This window comes from Macaca fascicularis, chromosome 2 (assembly GCF_037993035.2).
Source record: "Macaca fascicularis isolate 582-1 chromosome 2, T2T-MFA8v1.1".
NCBI classification, from domain to species: Eukaryota; Metazoa; Chordata; class Mammalia; order Primates; family Cercopithecidae; genus Macaca; species Macaca fascicularis.
This window is the reverse complement of record NC_088376.1, coordinates 158760889-158779897: the sequence shown is the minus strand read 5'-3', so window position 1 is coordinate 158779897 and position 19009 is coordinate 158760889. Positions and strand designations below refer to the sequence as shown.

At 40.6% G+C, this 19009-nt stretch overlaps 1 protein-coding gene across 46 annotated transcripts in view; it reads left to right on the top strand.

The window, feature by feature from the left end:
• KALRN (kalirin RhoGEF kinase) overlaps positions 1–19009 on the top strand; it is a 694928-nt gene that overhangs the window by 425762 nt on the left and 250157 nt on the right. For all 46 annotated transcript variants that reach the window (XR_012431622.1, XR_012431621.1, XR_012431625.1 and 43 more), the window contains 4 exons: positions 2247–2429; positions 3667–3785; positions 8975–9041; positions 9685–9794. Coding sequence is in view for 38 of the 46 variants with exons in the window: in XM_015446332.4 (XP_015301818.2) it covers positions 2247–2429; positions 3667–3785; positions 8975–9041; positions 9685–9794 (479 nt within the window). In the remaining 8 variants the exon portion in view is untranslated. The remainder of the gene's footprint in view (positions 1–2246; positions 2430–3666; positions 3786–8974; positions 9042–9684; positions 9795–19009) is intronic.

The window sequence follows — 19009 nt, the reverse complement described above, 5'->3', positions numbered from 1 at the left end:
CAGAGAATATGTATTTCCAAGACTTTTCCATTAAAAAAAAAAAAAGGTCTCTGTTTTAAGTAAATAGAAAACTAAAGAAAACTCTTTTCAGGAAAAATAAAAAATAAAAAAAATACCCTACATGAAATAAGGTGAAAGTCCTCAGGATGCTTAGACACTGTTGATATATAAATGAATAAGATAATTAAAAAGAGGGATTCAGTAATTCTAGTTTAGATAGAATCGAGTAGATTCTATTTTGAATAGAATCTGCTAATTCTATCTTAACCAATTCCCCCCGTTATTGCTCTGCCTTTTCATGGCTGAGGAGATGTTTCTGCTATCCTCACACCCACCTCCTTTCCCTCACACCAAAGCTCTTGCCCTTTATCTTCCAATACCGGCACCAGCCTACTGTACCGAGATAGGAGAGGCTCCATGTGCTGAGTGAGCTACTGGAGAGCTGGATCCCTGGTCCTTGGTCCCTGGCCATGCGTGCAGCAGGCAGAGCACTCTCAATGCGCCTCTCTGACACCCTCTTTCTCCAGCATTTCTTGGGAGGATTGGTCTCTCATGGGAGGGGCTGTAGATGGGCCTGGAAGGAACAGGTGGGGTGAGGATAGTAGAATAAAGAAAGAAGGGCTCTGTTGTTTTTTCTACTGTTGCTCCAGTTCTGCCTCAGTTTCCCTGTTACCTAGATTGTAGCATGGTTTAAACCTTGGACCTACTTTTCTCCAGTCCAAAAGATAATTTTCCTTCTTAGAATACTATTTAAATGTTCTTTCCTTTCCCTGAGCAATTTTAGAGTTTGAAAATCCAAACTTAAGATTTAAAAAAAGGGCAGCAGTCCACTTGTTGGGTGTCTCTCTCATTCCCATGACTTACCCAGCTTAAGTGCTGCCTCTCCATGAGACCTCCGCTACCCATGCCTGTCCACCTTCATTTTCCCCTTTTAAAATTCCTATAATATTAACTCTACATTCTCCCATTTTGACATTCAATTACATAATGCCCTGAGTTATTTAACTACTCTGTGTGAAATGAAGATTTTTTTTTCCTTTCGTTTGACCCCCAAGCCCGGCCCTATAGCTCTTTACACAGTACTATGGACCAAGTAGGTATTGAACGAACTCTTGCTAAAAATGAAATTAACCCAGTAAACAGCTGAGTTCCACTTTACCTAGTCCTGTAATAGATGATGGCTTCATTAACCTCTTTCTCCTGCTGTCTAATGGAAACTAAAGACAAGATTCTGGTGGTGACAGGGACAGAGTTAACTCTTAAATCTGCTCATTGTATTTATTTAGATCCTGGCATGTGCCAACTTACATGAGGTTTAGAGCTGGTACAGTAGAGGGGGGAACCAGGAACTAAAGGGCAGAGGCAAATAGGCTCGTTTGCTTACTGCTAGTATGAAGTTGGACCAGCCCTAAGCCTTTCTCAGCCTCAGATTTTTTTCATCTGTGGTTCAAAGAGACCTGCATCACTTCCCTCCACCTACTTCCTAAGGATGCATCTGAACTCAAATGGCTTTCAGATACAGTAACACACTGTGTAAATTAGTAAAGCATATTAATATGAGATTCTTACATCAATAATAATAATGGCTAATGTTTATTGCTTACTGAGTTCTTACTGTGTTCCACTGTACTAAGCATTCTACATTTATCAACTCATTTAATACACCAACCCTCTGAAGTAGGATCAGCCCTCCATATCTACAGGTATCGCATCCATGGATTCAACCAGCTGTGAACTGAAAATGTTTTTTTCAAATGGATGGTTGTGTCTGCACTGAACATATATAGACTTTTTTGTTCTTGTCATCATTCCCTAAGCCATACAGAATAACAACTATTTACTTAGTATTTACATTGTATTAGGTATTGTAAGTAATTTAGAGATGATTTGAAGTGTTCCTGAGGATGTGGCTAAGTTATAAGCAAAAACTACACCATGTTTTATGAGGAACTTGAGTATCTGGATTTTGGTATCCATGGGGGGCCCTGGAACCAGTTTCCCCCACCCCAGCACTGAGGGATGACTGTAATATTATGATTCCCTTTTTGCAAATGAAGAAACTGAGGCACAGAGGGCTTCAATAACTTGCTTAAGATCTCCCAGTTAGTAGTAACAAAGCTGGGATACATACCCAGGTAGTCAGCTATGAGGTATCTATGGCTGCTTTAAACAGGAAGAGAGGATTTGGGATGAAGGGACAGGAGAATAAATGTAATCCAGTAACTTAAGGCCATCTTTTGGGGCAGCAAACAAAGGAGAAGGTGAAGCTTCTGATTCAGCTGGCTGATAGCTTTGTGGAAAAAGGCCACATTCATGCCACGGAGATAAGGAAATGGGTGACCACGGTGGACAAGCACTACAGAGATTTCTCCCTGAGGATGGGGAAGTACCGGTACTCCCTGGAGAAAGCCCTAGGAGTCAACACAGAGGTAGGCAGGGGTATTGCCCTTTGGGACATCCTCCCTTCTCATTTCCCTGAGCACCACTGCCCTCATCACCATGGAAGAAAAGCATGTTTCCAGAGCAGTTCTTCTGAGCTGTTGACCCCTAGAGCACCTGCCTCGTGTGGCTTTTCTGGTGGGGAGTGCTGGGTGGATATTGCTGATCCTTTAACCTCCAGTCCCCTGTGATGAGTACTCTATACATTACAAAATCAACTGGACAGTAGTGGGGCCTATTGCTACAGAACAGAGTTTTTCTCTGTATAGACTTTGAGAACGAAAAGCTTTATCTTAACTTCATAAGTACCATCTTCCACCCAATTATGTTAATCGGCAAATGATTAGAGTGCCCAGTATATATAATAGTGCTCTTTCAAGAATAAGGGGTGCAATTTGTACAAGGATTATTTGACATTTCAACAGAACAGAGGTACAATTTGCCATGAACCAGGGAAGATGAACTTTTAATCTCTTCTTTATACTAGGGGTTAGTAACCTGTGAATTAAGAGCTTAATACAGCCTGGCAATTTAATCCTAGGATGTCTAATTCTTAAATCTTCAAATAGGCTCATGATCTGAAGCAGAGCAGCCTGGAGAGTGAAGTGGCCAAACCACCTAAAGTTGAGAGAGTTAATGTCTCCCCCAGGCTTTAATCTGTGAGTTTTTATCTAGGAAGTTCCATCATATATAAATACCAAATGGTGGTTAAAATTAGTAGGGATGAGCAATGAGAAAGTTCAGTTATTGTTCTGTTATTTAGCTTTCTGTTTCCAAGGGAAATTGCTTGTTTAAATAAATATATTTGGTTTGATTATTTTCTTTTGACAAATGAAAGATGTTTTATATCTTTATGTGTTTTTGTTTCACATCTATTTTAAATGGTTAAGAATCAGTCGTAGACCAATTTATGAATGTGTTTAGATTTAATTAGGACCAAAGGCCTTGGGGAAATAGACACATAATTATCAAATGTGTTTATTGTTTTTTCTTACTTTGGATATTTACCCTAAACATTTGACCTGAACATTTTATTTCTCTCTTATTTGAAAACACAATAATGATCCCATGAAGAACAGTGCTTCTGGGTATGAGTCTGTAAGATCCCTCATGTTTTTATCCTTCTCCATTATATCCTTTTTTCCCCCTTTTACCACCTCCCTCAACTCGATTGAGTTGCTTTCCCAAAGCATCACAAGGTGACCTTTGTGATCCCTCCATGTGCAGGATAATAAGGACCTGGAGCTGGATATTATCCCAGCAAGCCTTTCGGATCGGGAGGTCAAGCTGCGGGACGCCAACCACGAAGTCAATGAAGAGAAGCGGAAGTCAGCCCGGAAGAAAGAGTACGTGTTGGCTTCCGCCGCGCTAGCTGGCTCGCCATGACTGTGGTGGGCTTTCACCGCCACTTGTCCCTTTGGATAGCTTAATATGTCCTCGTGGCCACCTACAGGGATTGGGATGGACAGACATAACGTTTGCATTGAGAATATGAGTTCCCTCTGAAGGCTTTGAAGTCTCTCCCGTCTGTCCTTCACCTGAATTATCTTCATTTATTAGCAACTTCCTAGACAAAACCTTCCTCATAGATCATCACATTGTACTTCATAATGTCAAAACTCAACATGGAACAAATCAAATATTTTTTTCATCTCCTCCAAATTTTATTCTCCTTTCTGATTTTCTTTTTTTAACATTTTTAATTTTTTTTAATTTTTTGGGACAGAGTCTCCCAGTGTCACCCAGGCTGGAATGCAGTGGCATGATCTCAGCTCACTGCAATCTCCACCTCCTGGGTTCAAGCAATTCTCCTGCCTCAGCCTCCCAAGTAGCTGGGATTACAGGTGTGCACCACCATGCCTAGCTAATTTTTGTATTTTGAATAGAAACAGGGTTTCACCATGTTGGCCAGGCTGGTCTCAGACTCCTGACCTCAAGTGATCTGCCCACCTCAGCCACCCAAAGTGCTGGGATTATAGGCATGAGCCACCGTGCCCAGCCTCTCTCTTCTGATTTTCTAATTGCCATCAGTAGTGTCACTAATCTTCTAGTTTTTTCTAGATTATTTGCAAAAACTTCCCACAGTTTTCCTGCTGCTGGTCCCTGCCCAATTCACCTGCACAGCGATGCCAGGTTTACCTTTCTGGAATACATTTTATTATTGCTAATACCAATACTCTCCTGCCACCAGTACCTACACTTTTTATGTCCTAAACATTACATAAAGTGCCTTTACACACATTTTCTCTTTGTATCTTTCTATCAGTTCTCTCAGGCAGCTAAGATTACTCCCATTTTACATATAATAAGACCTAGAAAAGTCAAGTAACTTTCCCCAAACCACACAGATGGTGAGCAATGAAGCCAGAATTTAATCTAGCTTTGACTCTTCAACATTCTTTGATTTCTTTCCATTATGTCTGTCACCAGCTTCAAATTGTAAATGGTTTGCTACAACCCCCAGAATAATGATAAAAATCCTCAAGGTACTATCCTTTGGTCTCATCTAAGTCAATTTTACTTCAAAATACTTTCTAGTTCAGATCACACCCTTCAGTCAGATCATTTTCACTGACTCCTCTCAGGTCTAAGAATAAATTGTATATAATTGAGAATGCTCTGCTAGCCGGGCGCAGTGGCTCACATCTGTAATCCTACCACTTTGGGAGGCCGAGGCAGTCGGATCACCTGAGGTCAGGAGTTTGAGACCGGCCTGGCCAACATGGTGAAACCCCGTCTCTACTAAAAATACAAAAATTAGCCGGACGTGGTAGCACACGCCTGTAATCCCAGCTACTTGGGAGGCTGAGGCAGGAGAATTGCTTGAGCCTGGGAGGCAGAGATTGCGCCACTGCACTCCAGCCTGGCGGACAGAGCAAAACTATGTCTCAAAAAAAAAAAAAAAAAGAGATAGAGAGAGAGAGAGAGAATGCTCTCCTTTCTCTTTGTTATTTTCCCTTTCATTTCCCTTCCTTTTTTTCCTGTTTGGTTTTATTTTGCTCTCTGTAAGTCTTATTGATTCTTTAAAATCCAGCTCATATCCTATGCCTCTATAAATCCTTTATCTACAACCCCCACTGTCATTGGCCCATCCGTTTATGAACTCCTTTACTTCTTTTCTGTACCAATTCCCATTTTTCTTATTCAACCAATTCCTAAGCTAGATTGTATGCTCCGTGACAATAAGAAGTATTTTATACTCTCTTGTATGAATCAAGGGACTAGAGAATAATGAAGATAATGTAATTATTGATCAAGAAAAGCTTATAGTCAGGCAGGGCACAGTGGCTCATGCCTGTAACTTTGGGAGGCTGAGGTGGGCAGATCACCTGAAGCCAGGAGTTCGACACCAGCCTGGCCAACATGGCAGAAACCTGTCTTTGCTAAAAAAAAAAAAAAAAAAAAAAAAAGTAATACAAAACTTAACCAGGCATGGTGGTGTGCACCTGTAATCCCAGGTACTTAGGAGGCTGAGACATGAGAATCCCTTGAACCCAGGAGGCAGAGGTTGCCACAAGCCAAAATTGCTCCATTGCACTCCAGCCTGGGTGACAGAGCAAGACTCCATCTCAAAATAAAAAAGGAAGGAAAAGAAAATCTTATGGAACATAATTGGATATAGAAATTAAAACCTTGAGGGAAGGGCAGGACATTATTTAAAATCGCAAAACAAATAAGGACTGTAACGTCGATTTCTTTACTTGAAGTTCAGGGATACACCATTGGGCCAGAAGAAAATAAGGCATGCTTTAGGAGGCATTCCAGTATCAGATGGTCCCTGCCCTGACTTGATCTAGGTATTCAGATTTCAAAAGGAAGAAAAAGATGCTTGGAAATTGGTCCAGTGAGTGACCCGTAGATGTTAGAATGTAAAGCTGCCACCTAAGTTTACTCCTAGGTCAGCAATAGCCCATGAGGAGATGAGGCAGAGGAAAATAGGCAAGAAGAGAGTAGAGGTTGCTGAGATTCCAACATTTTGGAAGAATCTGAAGTAGCTTAGGTTTTCATAAATTGAATTCTGTTTTCTCAGAATAAGAATGAATAGGGACCAGAATTCATTTAGCAAGCTGGAACCAACTTATCACTAGATTCCTGCTTTGCTCCCTAAGTATCTCAGCACCACTTTCAGAAACGTCCTGACTCCAGGTAGGCAAAACACATTTTTCTTCTTTGGTTGTTTGGTAGGGAGTTGTCTACCAACATTTCACTCTAATCAAGAATTACAGGGCATTGGACAGGGTAAGCAATGAACCGTGCCCATCTCATAAACCATTTCTTGACACTAATTCCTTTATGCTGGGGTTACAAAGTAACACATATCCAGAGATTTCTGGAGGAGTTTATGAAGAATATTTTGACACTCTGTTTGGGAATTACTAGAAAAAAAATAGTATGTCCTAAAATAAGAAGCCCTATGTAGTTTATTTTATCAAGATGACGTAGGACCACAGGTTCCTTGGAGCTGAAGAAACTAAAGCTGCTCTATGAAGTCAGAGCTTGTTCATATGGGGAGTGGATTTGTTTGTTAGGACTGCTGTAACCAAGTACCACAAGTTGGGTTGTTTGAAGAGCAGAATTGTATTGTCTCACGGCTCTGGGGGCTAGAAGCCTAAAATCAAGGTGTCAGCAGGGTTGATTCCTTCTGAGGGCAGTGGGGGGAGGGTCTGTTCCAGGCCTCTCTCCTTGATAGCTTGTAGATGGCTGTTTCCGTGCTCATGTGACATAATCCCAGAATATATGCCTGTGTGAAAAATTCCTCATTTTATAAGGACATCAGTCATTAGATCCAGGGGCCACTCTACTCCACTACTACAGTGATACTGTTTCCAAATAAGACCAAAATCTGAGGTATTGGAGGTTAAGGCTTCAGCATATGAATTTCAGGGGGGTCATAATTCAGCCCATATCTGGGAGGGGGATGAGGGGACTACACCTGGCCAGATCTTCCTCCTTGGTTCCTTCTGTGACAAAAAATAGGCAGAAGAGATTAAAGGATGGGTGGAAAATAAAACAAAATGGGGTGGTGATAGCAGAGCTAAATTGTGAAGAAAGACAGGTAAAACTGCAGGAAGCAGATGGGAACAAAAGAACAATTCTAGAAAACCTAAGGCAGTAAAATCAAAGGCAAGTTTTCAAAGCCTGTCAGTTTATTTTCCTTCTGATCTCCCTTCTGTCCTAATTTCATAGCAATCTACAGCTCATTTAATCATGGAATGTTTCCTGAGCACCTACCATGCACTCGGCATGTTGCTTACGTGATCTTGTTTAATACTTGCAGCAATTCTGTGTGATCAGCTATTTTATAAGTAAGGAGACGAGACCTGGAGAGGCAAGTCCTACCTCTGGTTGTAATTCAGTTCCTATCTGTCTGACTCCAAAGCTTATGCACTTTTTACTCTACCAATAGAGTTAAAATCAAAGAACAGAAAAATATAGAATATACCACAACGAGGCCATGTATCATAAGTTTAACAATTGCCTAAGCACGTTGTATTATTTAGAGGCCCAGGGAGGAGGAGAACCCTCTCTTTAAAGATACATAACACACACTTCTCTTTGTGGGGGACTGAGAAGCAGTCATTTATTACTGATTTGTACTGTGCTTATGGTTGCATGTTCAGTTTTCTATACATCCGTTGATGCTGTAAACAAGTCCCATTGGAAATGTATTGAACAAATAGCTAAAAGGATAATCTAGATCAGAGGTCAGCAAACATAGACCAAATCTGACCTGCCAACTATTTGATATAGTCTATGAACTAAAAATTACCTTTTATAGTTTTAAATAGTTGGAAGAATTATCAAAAGAAGAAGAATGTTTTATAACGTGTGAAAATTAGATAAAATTCAACTTTTAGTGTCCATAAATGGTTTTATTGGAACACAGCCACACTTACTTTTTTTTTTTTTTAACACATTGTCTATGGCTCCTTTCACATGACAACAGCAAGGTTGAGTGGTTGTGACAGAGACCGAATTGTCCACAGAGATTTATTATCTGACTCTTTATAGAAAAATTGCTAACCCCTGATCTCGGTGTATTGGATATCTTTTCTGGACTTTGAAACCTGGTTTGTTATGGTACCAAGAACTGCTTTGGTATACATCTACAAACTCTACTGAACAGAAATCATTCTGGGAGCTGTAAGCGAAATGTGGAAAACTGAGATTCAAGCTATCTAGTTGGTGAGACAGAATATATGAACAGTCCTGCCTGCCTGTACTCACATGAATATCACCACAGAATCACAAGTATTAGTAGTAGGACTGGGGTGGAAAAGAGAAAGAATATGGACCTAGCTGAGCACAAACCTGCTAAAGGGATGCAGGGCCAATGGTCAGGAAGGATCACAAGTATCATAGGAAGATACCTGTAGGAAAGGGAAGGAATTTTGAAGAAAGGAAAAGACCTGTTGATGAAGTAGAAAAATAGGACATTTAAGAATGTCATACATGCCGGGGTGGGGAAATGAAGTTTGAAGGAGGAGAGACATTATATCTATAACCAACTAAAAGCCCATTTGTTTCCTTCTAGATTTATTATGGCTGAACTACTCCAGACAGAGAAGGCTTATGTAAGGGATTTACATGAGTGCTTAGAGGTGAGTCTTCCAGTAGTCCATTCACAGCTATATCGGAAAAATGACATCCTTGCCAGCATCAAGTCCTCAATTGGAATTTGGTGCTGTTGGTCTTCTCCCAGAGAGTAATGAATTAAAAAGCCAGCCAGAGGAAATCTTTCTCCTAAAGTCAACAATAATTGCAGAGAGTTTAAAGTACTTTTGAAAAGAAAGTTTAAACTTTTCTCAGACTGGAGCTAGACCCAGGAAAAAGAAGTGTATAAGGCACTTCAGTTCAAAATAAAACCATGACACAGTCAGTGAACTTAAATTGGGTCTGAAAATCTGCATCCTGACCCCCCATACTCAAATTTACACACATTTCATAAATAACAAGAGACTGTGGAGTTTGTGTTCTTGCTAAAGTTCAGGATAATGAAATATTCAGGTTTTATTTATTTCTCTTATGTTTACTTAACACATCACTTTTTTTGCTAAAGTTCAGGATAATGAAATATTCAGGTTTTATTTATTTCTCTTATGTTTACTTAACACATCACTTTTTAAACTCTACATGCATTTACAGTTTGAGTCTTGCCCCACAAGTTTGAGTGCCTGTTTATTTTGTCTGTATTTTATATGGCATGCCAGGCTTGCCAGCGATGAAACTGTTACTGTCTTACAGACCTACCTGTGGGAAATGACCAGTGGTGTGGAGGAGATCCCCCCTGGGATCCTCAATAAAGAGCATATCATCTTTGGCAACATCCAAGAGATCTACGATTTCCATAACAAGTAGGTTTGTGGAGAGTCTTAGAGGTGCACACTTAGGCCGTAAAAACTGGACAACAGGGTTCCCAAGAAGTGGATCAAAGGCAATTGGTGAATCTTATCTGGTCAGTTTTCTAAGGCAGTTGCTGTCAGACTTCTTTCTTACTCACTCCCCTTTCTCTGTAATTGTCGAAAAGTCCTAGTGGAGACTGAAGTCACGTATTCAGCTGTGCTCCTCCCCATCTCTCCTCAACATTCTCATTTATTGAGCCAGAATGAATACCAGGCTTTGAAGAAATAAAAGTAGCTTCTCCTCATTAAATCTTGTGGGAAATCCTGACATTAGAATTCATCTGCAGCTAACCATTCCACCTTGTGGTCTTTGGGTTTTGAATTCCATTGAAGTTTTCTGTCAATCTAAATATTTCCTCCATCCTCATTTTATCTCACATTTCTAGTTTAGAGGGAAGGACATCAACTGATACTCTGTTTTGTTGGAATAAGTAGAATCGTAGGGCCCTGAAATTTCACAAGTCATTGTTTCCAACTTGATTGAAGAATCTTTCCCACAGCATACAAAACAATATGCTCCATGGTTAACAGAGGATCAGCAAAAAAATTGGCATGATTAGTTACACAACCAACCAGTAGAAATAACTGTGTTTCCAAAATACAGATAGAGAGAATCTCAAGGCACAAAGAGGAACATTGGGATAAAGTCTTAGAGCTCTCAGGACCCTGCTGCAGAGCAGTGCTACGTCAGGCTAGCCGAGGCATTTACTGAGTTGTGTAGGCTTGCTGGAGATAGAGGGGCCATGTGTACAGGTGTAGCAGCCACCCTGAGGCAAGACTCCAGAACAGCACTGTCCCATGGAGCCTTCTGCAATGATGGAAATGTTCTATATCTGCAGTGTCCAATATGCAGATATGGTGGCTAATGAACACATGAAATGTGGCTAGTGCTACTAAGGAACTGAATTTTCAATTTTATTTAATTTTAATAGATTTAGATTTAAATAGACCACAAGTAGCAAGTGGCTGCCATATTCGATGTCTCAGCTCCAGAATAGCCCTGTGCTAAGAATAACCAAGAGGCAAGCAAGATTGGGTGTAAAATGATCCTGGGCTGTAATAGGTCCAGATAAGGGGGGGAGATCACTCCTCTCTCATCACCTCCTGGTTATTAATTCCTGGTATGTCATCAGATGGGATCAGTTTAAAGGAACATAATGTGTGTAGCTCCCATGACATGCAAACCTTGTCAGATTATTAAAGCAATAAGCTCTAGGGAGAAAAATAACCGTTTGACTTTCTGGAATATGTGATAAAAGTTCCCAGTCTTTTGTTTTTTAATCATAAATTTTAACACTATCCATTAGGTTTGTCTGGAAATTTCCAGATATAGGAATATCATGTCCTCATGCTTATCATTGATAAGATCCCAATAAAACTATTTGACCATTGATCCCAAATTCCATCATCTGAGCCCAGCTCAGTATCATCCCATCTCCCTCAGGATATCTGAGAAGACATTGGACTGGCAAACGGTAAGTCATGTTACCTTACTTTTCTGACTTATGGTCTCTGGGATTTAGTTAACAAGTCTCACTTTCCCCATGTTCTTAGCAAATTGACTAACTATGGAAGCCTAGAGATCACAGCACGCACTTCCTGGGAGCCCTACATTTGCCAATCATTTGATAAGGGGAATGAATATACATTTCCAAATTGACCACGTGTAACAAAATAGCTAACATAATCATGCCTCTCATTCTATCATGATATCACTGCTAAGCCATGGTAAACAGTTTTGTAGTTTTCTAAATAGCTGAAAATCTACCTACCAGTTACAATACATAGTTCCAAGAAATCCTTTTAAAAAATCAAATTAAACCATAGAGAATCTCACATGCTATAAATTGAGGAAGAAATCCAACTATCAAGAAAACAGCTACCCAGCACATATTATCGAGTTAGAACATTACGAAGAAAGAAAAAGAAAATAACAACTAGCCGCTCAACAACCAGAAGAGATGTCACAAAAATTAAGTTCTTGTCTTTTCCTAGAAGCATCTTTCTATCCTCCCTAACAACCACTTTACCTCTTGATCATTTTGTTTGTAAGCCCACAGCAATTTAGAAACAGCAAATAAGAATCAAGAACGTGAGTGAGTAGTGGGATACCAGCAGCTGTCTAAAGAAGACAAACTGCAAAAACAATAGGCAATAGACGCCCCCCCCCCAAAAAAAAAAAAAAACTCATGATGGTCAAGGGCTACTCAGCATTGGTGCAAACCATTCTATATCCCACTATAGAGCCCAATACAGTCACTGTGTTACAGCATAGCATACTTAGCATTAGTGGTAACCCTGAGTCATGAATATGTTCTGCACTAAAGGCAAATAACCGTAGTGCATTTAGAAAGCTATTGACCAAAAATAAATTAATGGTTTAAATTATCCATAATTTAAGGAAACATCTAAGAAAATCAAGCTTCATATTAATTTCCTACAGGATCTGTGGGCTGTCTTTACTGTACTCATAATATATGCTTTCTACTTGTGTCATACAAATTTTGATTAATGAGGAAAACATAACACCTCTAAAATCTCTAATAAATAAGAGATAAAATGGCAGTTAGCCAACTTAGAAAATGCGGGAATTGTAAACTCTAAAGGACAGCTTAGAGGGGAGAACATCTTTCACTGCGTAATCAGGTACCTGGCACATAAGTAAACATTGAATAAATATTTGTTTGGTAGGTGAATGCATGGATGAACAAATTAAAAATAAAATTAATATTTGCAGACTTGTGGCTAATACCATTCAAGTCATAATTTAATCTTTTGTTTGTAAAAGTCTCAAGACAGAGCAAACCATTAGGTATGAATTTTTACCCCATCACTCCAAGCACCATCTGGAAGAGCAAAATAACTTAATTTCTACATGAAGGAGTTTCTTGGAAGCTTCTTACTGGGTGGACCATACAGTTGTCCTAATACTTATTTATCCTTCAGAAATACTTCTCTGAAGTTGTCACTTCTCAATATGAAAAAAACTCAAAGGGTGCTTTTTAACCCCAATTGTTTGTATTATCCCAAAGTTGCAATTAAGCACTGTCTAACAGAAACATGCACCTCTCATTTCTAGTGCATAGCTCAGGTTATCTGCCTGTAATTCGGAAAAAGCCTATGGAAGGGAGAGCAGGAGGAAAGGATATTGGGAGATTGAGAGATTGAGAGAGAAAGGGATTGAGATTGACACGACCTTGCTAACTTAATTAGCTAAGTCACTAGAAAATTAGCACCTAGACCAAGGGTTATGTGGTGAATACATATCTTAGCTAGATAGTATTGATCTGTCTAAATGGTGTCACTTTGAAAAATTGCAACCGAATTAGTTCTCTCTCTTGCTGTGTGTGTGTGTGTGTGTGTGTGTGTGTGAGTGATCTGTCTCAAGGACCTTTGTCTTTATAGGTATTGAGTGGGGAAATTCCCCAGCACCAAAACTTCTTTAAAGAACAATTTAATATGTAGAATTTAATACCTGCAAACAGTGGCTTTAACACAAACTAGAGATTGAAGTAGAATGATGCTTCGTTTTGCCCTCCACTCTCCCCATTTTGCACTACATCTCTTTCCTACAGAAATAACTATACAGATCATGAAATTTACTTATCTACACAAGACTTAGACCTATTTTGATTGCATTTTGTTAGCATTTCTGGAGCACTCAGACAGGAGAATATATTCCATTAGTAGATCCCCAGACAGTAATGATTTTGTTAATGCAGTCTTCCCATTTTGCCTAGCATACAACTTGTAATTCAAGAAAATAATTTGTTTTCAGCTTGCTGATTATTAGATTTCCAACTTTGGTGTGGACAGCTTTTTCTTTAAAATGCTCATCACCTTCTGTTAAATCTGAACTTCTTCCTTTTCAGTTTTTTGGAGATAGGGTCATATGTGAGTCTCAGCAATAACATTTTAATAAAATCTCTACTCCCAGGGCTCAGAGGGTCCTCTCAACCATCAAGTGCAACCCTCTCCATGTACAGACAAAGAGACAGGCCCAGAGGAGCCGTGTGTGCCCCTCCCCTTTCCTTAAAGGTCAGGTGTTAGATTCCAGGGCTTGGTCTCCCATTTCAGCACTCCCTCCCCTTCTCTCACTCCCTAGACCACCATTGGTGGCTGTCACATCTGGCTGGTTTAATTCATAGTTAACCAGCTTCCATGTGGATCTTAGAATTTGATGAATATTTCTACCCATTTCTCCCAGAGCTATGTCATTCTTGTGCCACACCCATACAACAATTACCTGAAATAAATCAGTTTTCAGCAAGGTCTAGATTTTCAAATCAGGGACCAACCACCAAGGTTGGATGTCCCTTCTGCACATTCCCTCCCTCTAGGCTTGGCTGGAAGCTATTAGATTTGGCCTTGGCCACCAGCCACTGCCCTTCCAGCCTGGTGTTCCCTTCCCTGCAGGAGCAGGACCAGAGATGTGTGAGGTTGAGCTGGGAGCACTGGCCAGGCCAGGGTCAGCCAGGAGCAGTGAGGGGTGAGCAGCAGGGGTAAAATCGAGGCTGGGGAATTTAGGGAGGGGCACCTCAATGAGCAAGTGAACCACAGCCACATTTTGTTCATCTTCCCAGAGTTCCTCCTTTGGGCCAAAGGTGTGCTAGACTGAAGATGAAGCTGGCACTCTGATCAAACCCAGCATCTGCCCTCTGAGTTCTGAGAATGACATACCTGTCTGTGATAAGGGTGGAGGTGGGCACAAGTGGAGCACAAAGAAAATAGCCTCAGTTGGAGAGTAGGAAAGGCCTCATGGAGAAGGGGGCATTTGAGATATAATTTAAGAAAGGGGTGAGATTTTTACAGGCAGGGATGGCTTCCTTGATGATGGAATAAAGTTTGAACAACAGCCCTGCAAGGGCGAAAAGTGGTGAAGTCTAGCAGGGAGGTTGAGAGGCAATAGGGGGTTTGGGAGTGGGGCACCATCCTGGGTCATGGAAAGCAGAGAGAGGTCCCACTGTCACACTCTCAGGTAGGCTGGGTCTTATCACAGCCATGTCTGTAAGACTGAGGGAAGAGAAAGGAGAGGTGGTGGGCAGGGATAGTGCAAGTCAGAAATGTGGGGAGAGAAAAAAGGAAAGTAGGAGAGAGAGCTAGGTGGATAGAGCATAAGTGAGAAAACTGTAAAGTGGGCAGATAATAAGGAGAAAGGAAGAGATAGAGAAGGAGGGAAGCAGGAGAGCAGGAGGGAGACAATGACAGGGGGAGGGTGGATAGGTAGGTGGGGTGGGTAGTCAGGCAGGTAGGTTGGTAGGTAGACCCATCTAGGGAAAGAGGCTCTAGGGGAAGGGGAGGGGATGAGGAGAAGGAGAGCAAGGGAAAGAGATGGATAAAGACCTAGACCTTCCCAGAGCTACCATCCTGTTGCAGAAGAATGAGCAAGGTGGTGTTTTTCAAACCATTTTTTATCATGAACCAAAGAAAAATACTGTACATTATGCCCTGATATACACATGCATATATGCTATATATAATGGGGAAGTTAAATTTTGAAAAACAACACCTGCATTATGTGTGATGCACTGTGGTATTTTGTGTTAGGTTCTATTTCTTCCTCCTCTTTTTTAAAATTCTCGTTGCCACCCGTAAATTGATTTTACAACCCCTTGAAACACGAGGGGTTTGATCTATGGCTGCACGGTGAGGCGCTAGCTCCACCGCGAGGCGCTAGCTCCACCAGGTGGTGAGAGAAGGGATGTGCCGTTCAGGCCACCGGGGAAAGGCCACCCTGCCAGGCTGCTGCTACTTTTCCTCCCTCTTTGCCCCTCCTACCTCTTCTCAACACACACACCCTTACTTAAAATGTGCATGTTCTATGCTTTCTAAGCTTCTTCCCCCACTCCAAATGCCTTTGATGTTAGTGGTCTCTCATTTATAGAAAATCATAGAATTATCAAATATAAAAGCCCGAAAGAAATCTTTAAAGATAATCTAGTTGTCCCTTGCTCTATAGAAACTGAAACTTACAAAGGTTTATGATCTGCCCAAACCGAAATTAGTGACAGAGCCAAAGAATCCAGCTGTCGTTTTCTTAATAGTCAAATGTTAAGGAAAGAGGAAGGGGAAGACCTGTTGTGCTTTTTCTTTGGTCCCCAAACGCACACTTGAAGAGGAGAACCCATCAGAGGAGCCCTGTACAATTGTAGCTGTGGTCTTGTTACTGTTGTTTGTGTTTTCAGTAAGCCGTCAACATTGGGGCTGCTTATAGACACTGGGGAATTCCCAAAGCAAGACAAAGTCTAAACACTTCGTTTGGATGTGTCAAAGCAATGTTGGTTTTAGTTTTACACACTAACTTCTTAGCATCCATGCCTGGTTGCTAAACACCACCTTAATGGAGATGAGTAACATTAAGCATAAGATTAATCTTTTGTATTTTTTGTTAACATTAAACTTGGTATATATGTATGCAAATAACTTTATTCATCTGATCACACAGATTAGACAAAGTAAGAAGATACTGGCAAAAATGTATTCAACAGGTAGCCATGCAGCAAGGTAAATTTTGCTGCTTGTGGTTGGAGGCTGAGAGTGTGATGTGCTGAATGGGAGTCCAGCCCTGCAGACCATTCCTCTTCATCCCTAACCTGGGCTAAAGCGTCAAGTGTGAAATGAAGGGACAGAGCCAGGTGCTTTTCCTGGCTCAGCCTCGGTGATCAAACTGTGCTGGAACTGTTACATGAAAAATCCAGCACCTTTCCCTGAGTGTACTTGACCTTCCATTAGTTTAATACCTGCTCCAATATGCTAACCAGCTATCTTAGCCCCTATGGTCTAGAGCCTCTTATGTTCTAGGCTCTGAATCTGCCTGGTCATTAATGGATTCTTTAGAAATAATCTCTAGCTCTACTTGCATGAAAGCAGTTACCCAGCCTTGCTTTGAAAAGAAGGCAATATCCTGGACTTCCTACAAATACATGAACCTCACATCTTTCTCCCCACCTCATTTCCGACTTAATGTTTAAATGTATGCTCCACTTTGTTCCTCTTTTTCCCCATTGCCACAACAGGCCCCTTCCCCTTATCACCACCTCTGGCATTCCAACAAGCAAAGGTACATTGACATACAAGGTCATCAAATAGGTATTTCCATTTAGATGCAGACTGCACCCTTGATGTAAAGTCTGTTTGCTGACAAGATTGTGAGCCCCTCAATGAAGGATACACGTCCCCAGAAGCAGTGAGACTATAGAACAAATTCACCTTCCGAGAGAATAACAAAACCAGTCTAGCACCTTTGAAATAGTGGTATTTGTATCATACTTAATGACAAAACTCAGAAAGCTTTCTGTTAATAAATGCCAGCAGTTTCATTTCCCAGGATTGTGTACAAAGCCAAAGGGAAGCATTTTCCTCACAAAGTAACTGCATAATATATTATATTGTAATAATTTAAGAGAGTAATGGCATTGCCTTGATCTTGACATTTCTTTAAAAGTTTTATTCCTTTCTGAAAGAACCCCAGACATTCACACAAACGACTTGCTTTGCTCATTCTTTCACAATTTATTACATGTAATTATTGGAGTGGTGAGGGCCAAATTGTTGCTATAGAACAGCTAAGGTGAAATGTTCCATCATTTGTGAAGAGAGTTGTGAGCTGTTTTGCTTTCATTTAAATTCATCATGTCTATTTGAAGTAAGTAGAATGATATTGATCAGACTTACATAATCTGTCATCTTCATAAGCTTCAAATTAAGAAGCAAAACAGAGTTTAATATTGCCACTTACTTTCAACAATTACATTGAGATGGTAATGAATATCTTATTCAAACTTATCAATTGATGCACCTGGCACAAGCTGAATAGGTTTTTAAAAAAAAAAAAATTGTAGCTTTCTCCCCCTAAATTAAATCCTATAGAACCGATGTAGGATTTGCCATCTGGAAGCATGCTGGAATCTAGGACAGTTGCCTTTAAATGCTGATCTATGGACTGGATGTGTGGACATTACCCAGGAAGCATTTCTAAACAATGCATTTACTCAGATAGTAACCCCAGAAGGTGATGCACAACCAGGTGTGGGGACCACTAACTAGAGTTTTACAAGAGTGTTCCTTGAGACAAAGTCTGATACTCGCCCCAAAAGTGTTGCACCCACAAGGAAGTTTGAGAAGCACTGCATACTGTATTTACTTGAGAGGTTTATAGTGTAACTCAACATATTATAGGATTTTGGAAGTTCTTCAGCAAAGAAACCAGCTTAGCCCAACATTTCCTGAACAAGGTGACCTTGGAATCTAATGTTGCTTAATAACCAATCAAGATTTTCCCAGGATATGGTTTAGGAGAAAATAACCTGCTGCAGAGTTTTCAGCGAGGGCTTGGTAGGGAGTTCCCCCTAGATGTAAGTCTCCAGGAGTGGGGAAGAGTGTCAGGTATATGTGTTTATCAAAGAGTATGAGTTTATTAAGATTGAGAAGCACTGATCATGAAGAACTACTGTTTATTTAGTGTCTACTGCGTACCATGCACTGGGTTGGGTTCTTTTACCTGTGGATTAAATCCTTACAAGCACCCCCACAAAGTTGTTATTTTATTATTATTTTTTGAGACGGAGTTGCCAGGCTGGAGTGCAATGGCGTGATCTCGGCTCACTGCAACCCTCCGCCTCCCGGGTTCAAGCGATTCTCCTGCTTTAGCCTCCTGAGTAGCTGGGATTACAGGCGCCCACTACCACATCTGGCTAATTTTTTGTGTTTTTAATAGAGACGGGGTTTCATCATGTTGGCTAGGCTGGTCTCAAACTCCTGACCTCAGGTGATCTGCCTGCCTCAGCAAAGTTGTGATTTCAAGATGAGGGGGATGAAGCTTTGGAAGACCCTTTCACAACTGTGACCAAGTGTGAACGCTGATTCTTTAACTTGTGCTCAGTTGTGGGAAGGGAAGAAAGTGAGACCTGGGGATAGGTAGATGGGTGAGCTAGTGGTAACTGCTGTTAAAACCTTCATTATACAGAAAGGCATTCCTCATGAAAATTATATGCTGTGCATTTAATTCTGGTTATAGTATTTTTGTTTCCTGAGTATTTTCAAATTGTGCATCTTCCCATAGGTGTTTGGTAGCTGCTATCACAAAAGTCAGGGTATTGCTCTATTTAAATTAATAAGATTTTAAATAAAACTGCTAGCACTGTCTTTCTTTCTATCAATGATCAATT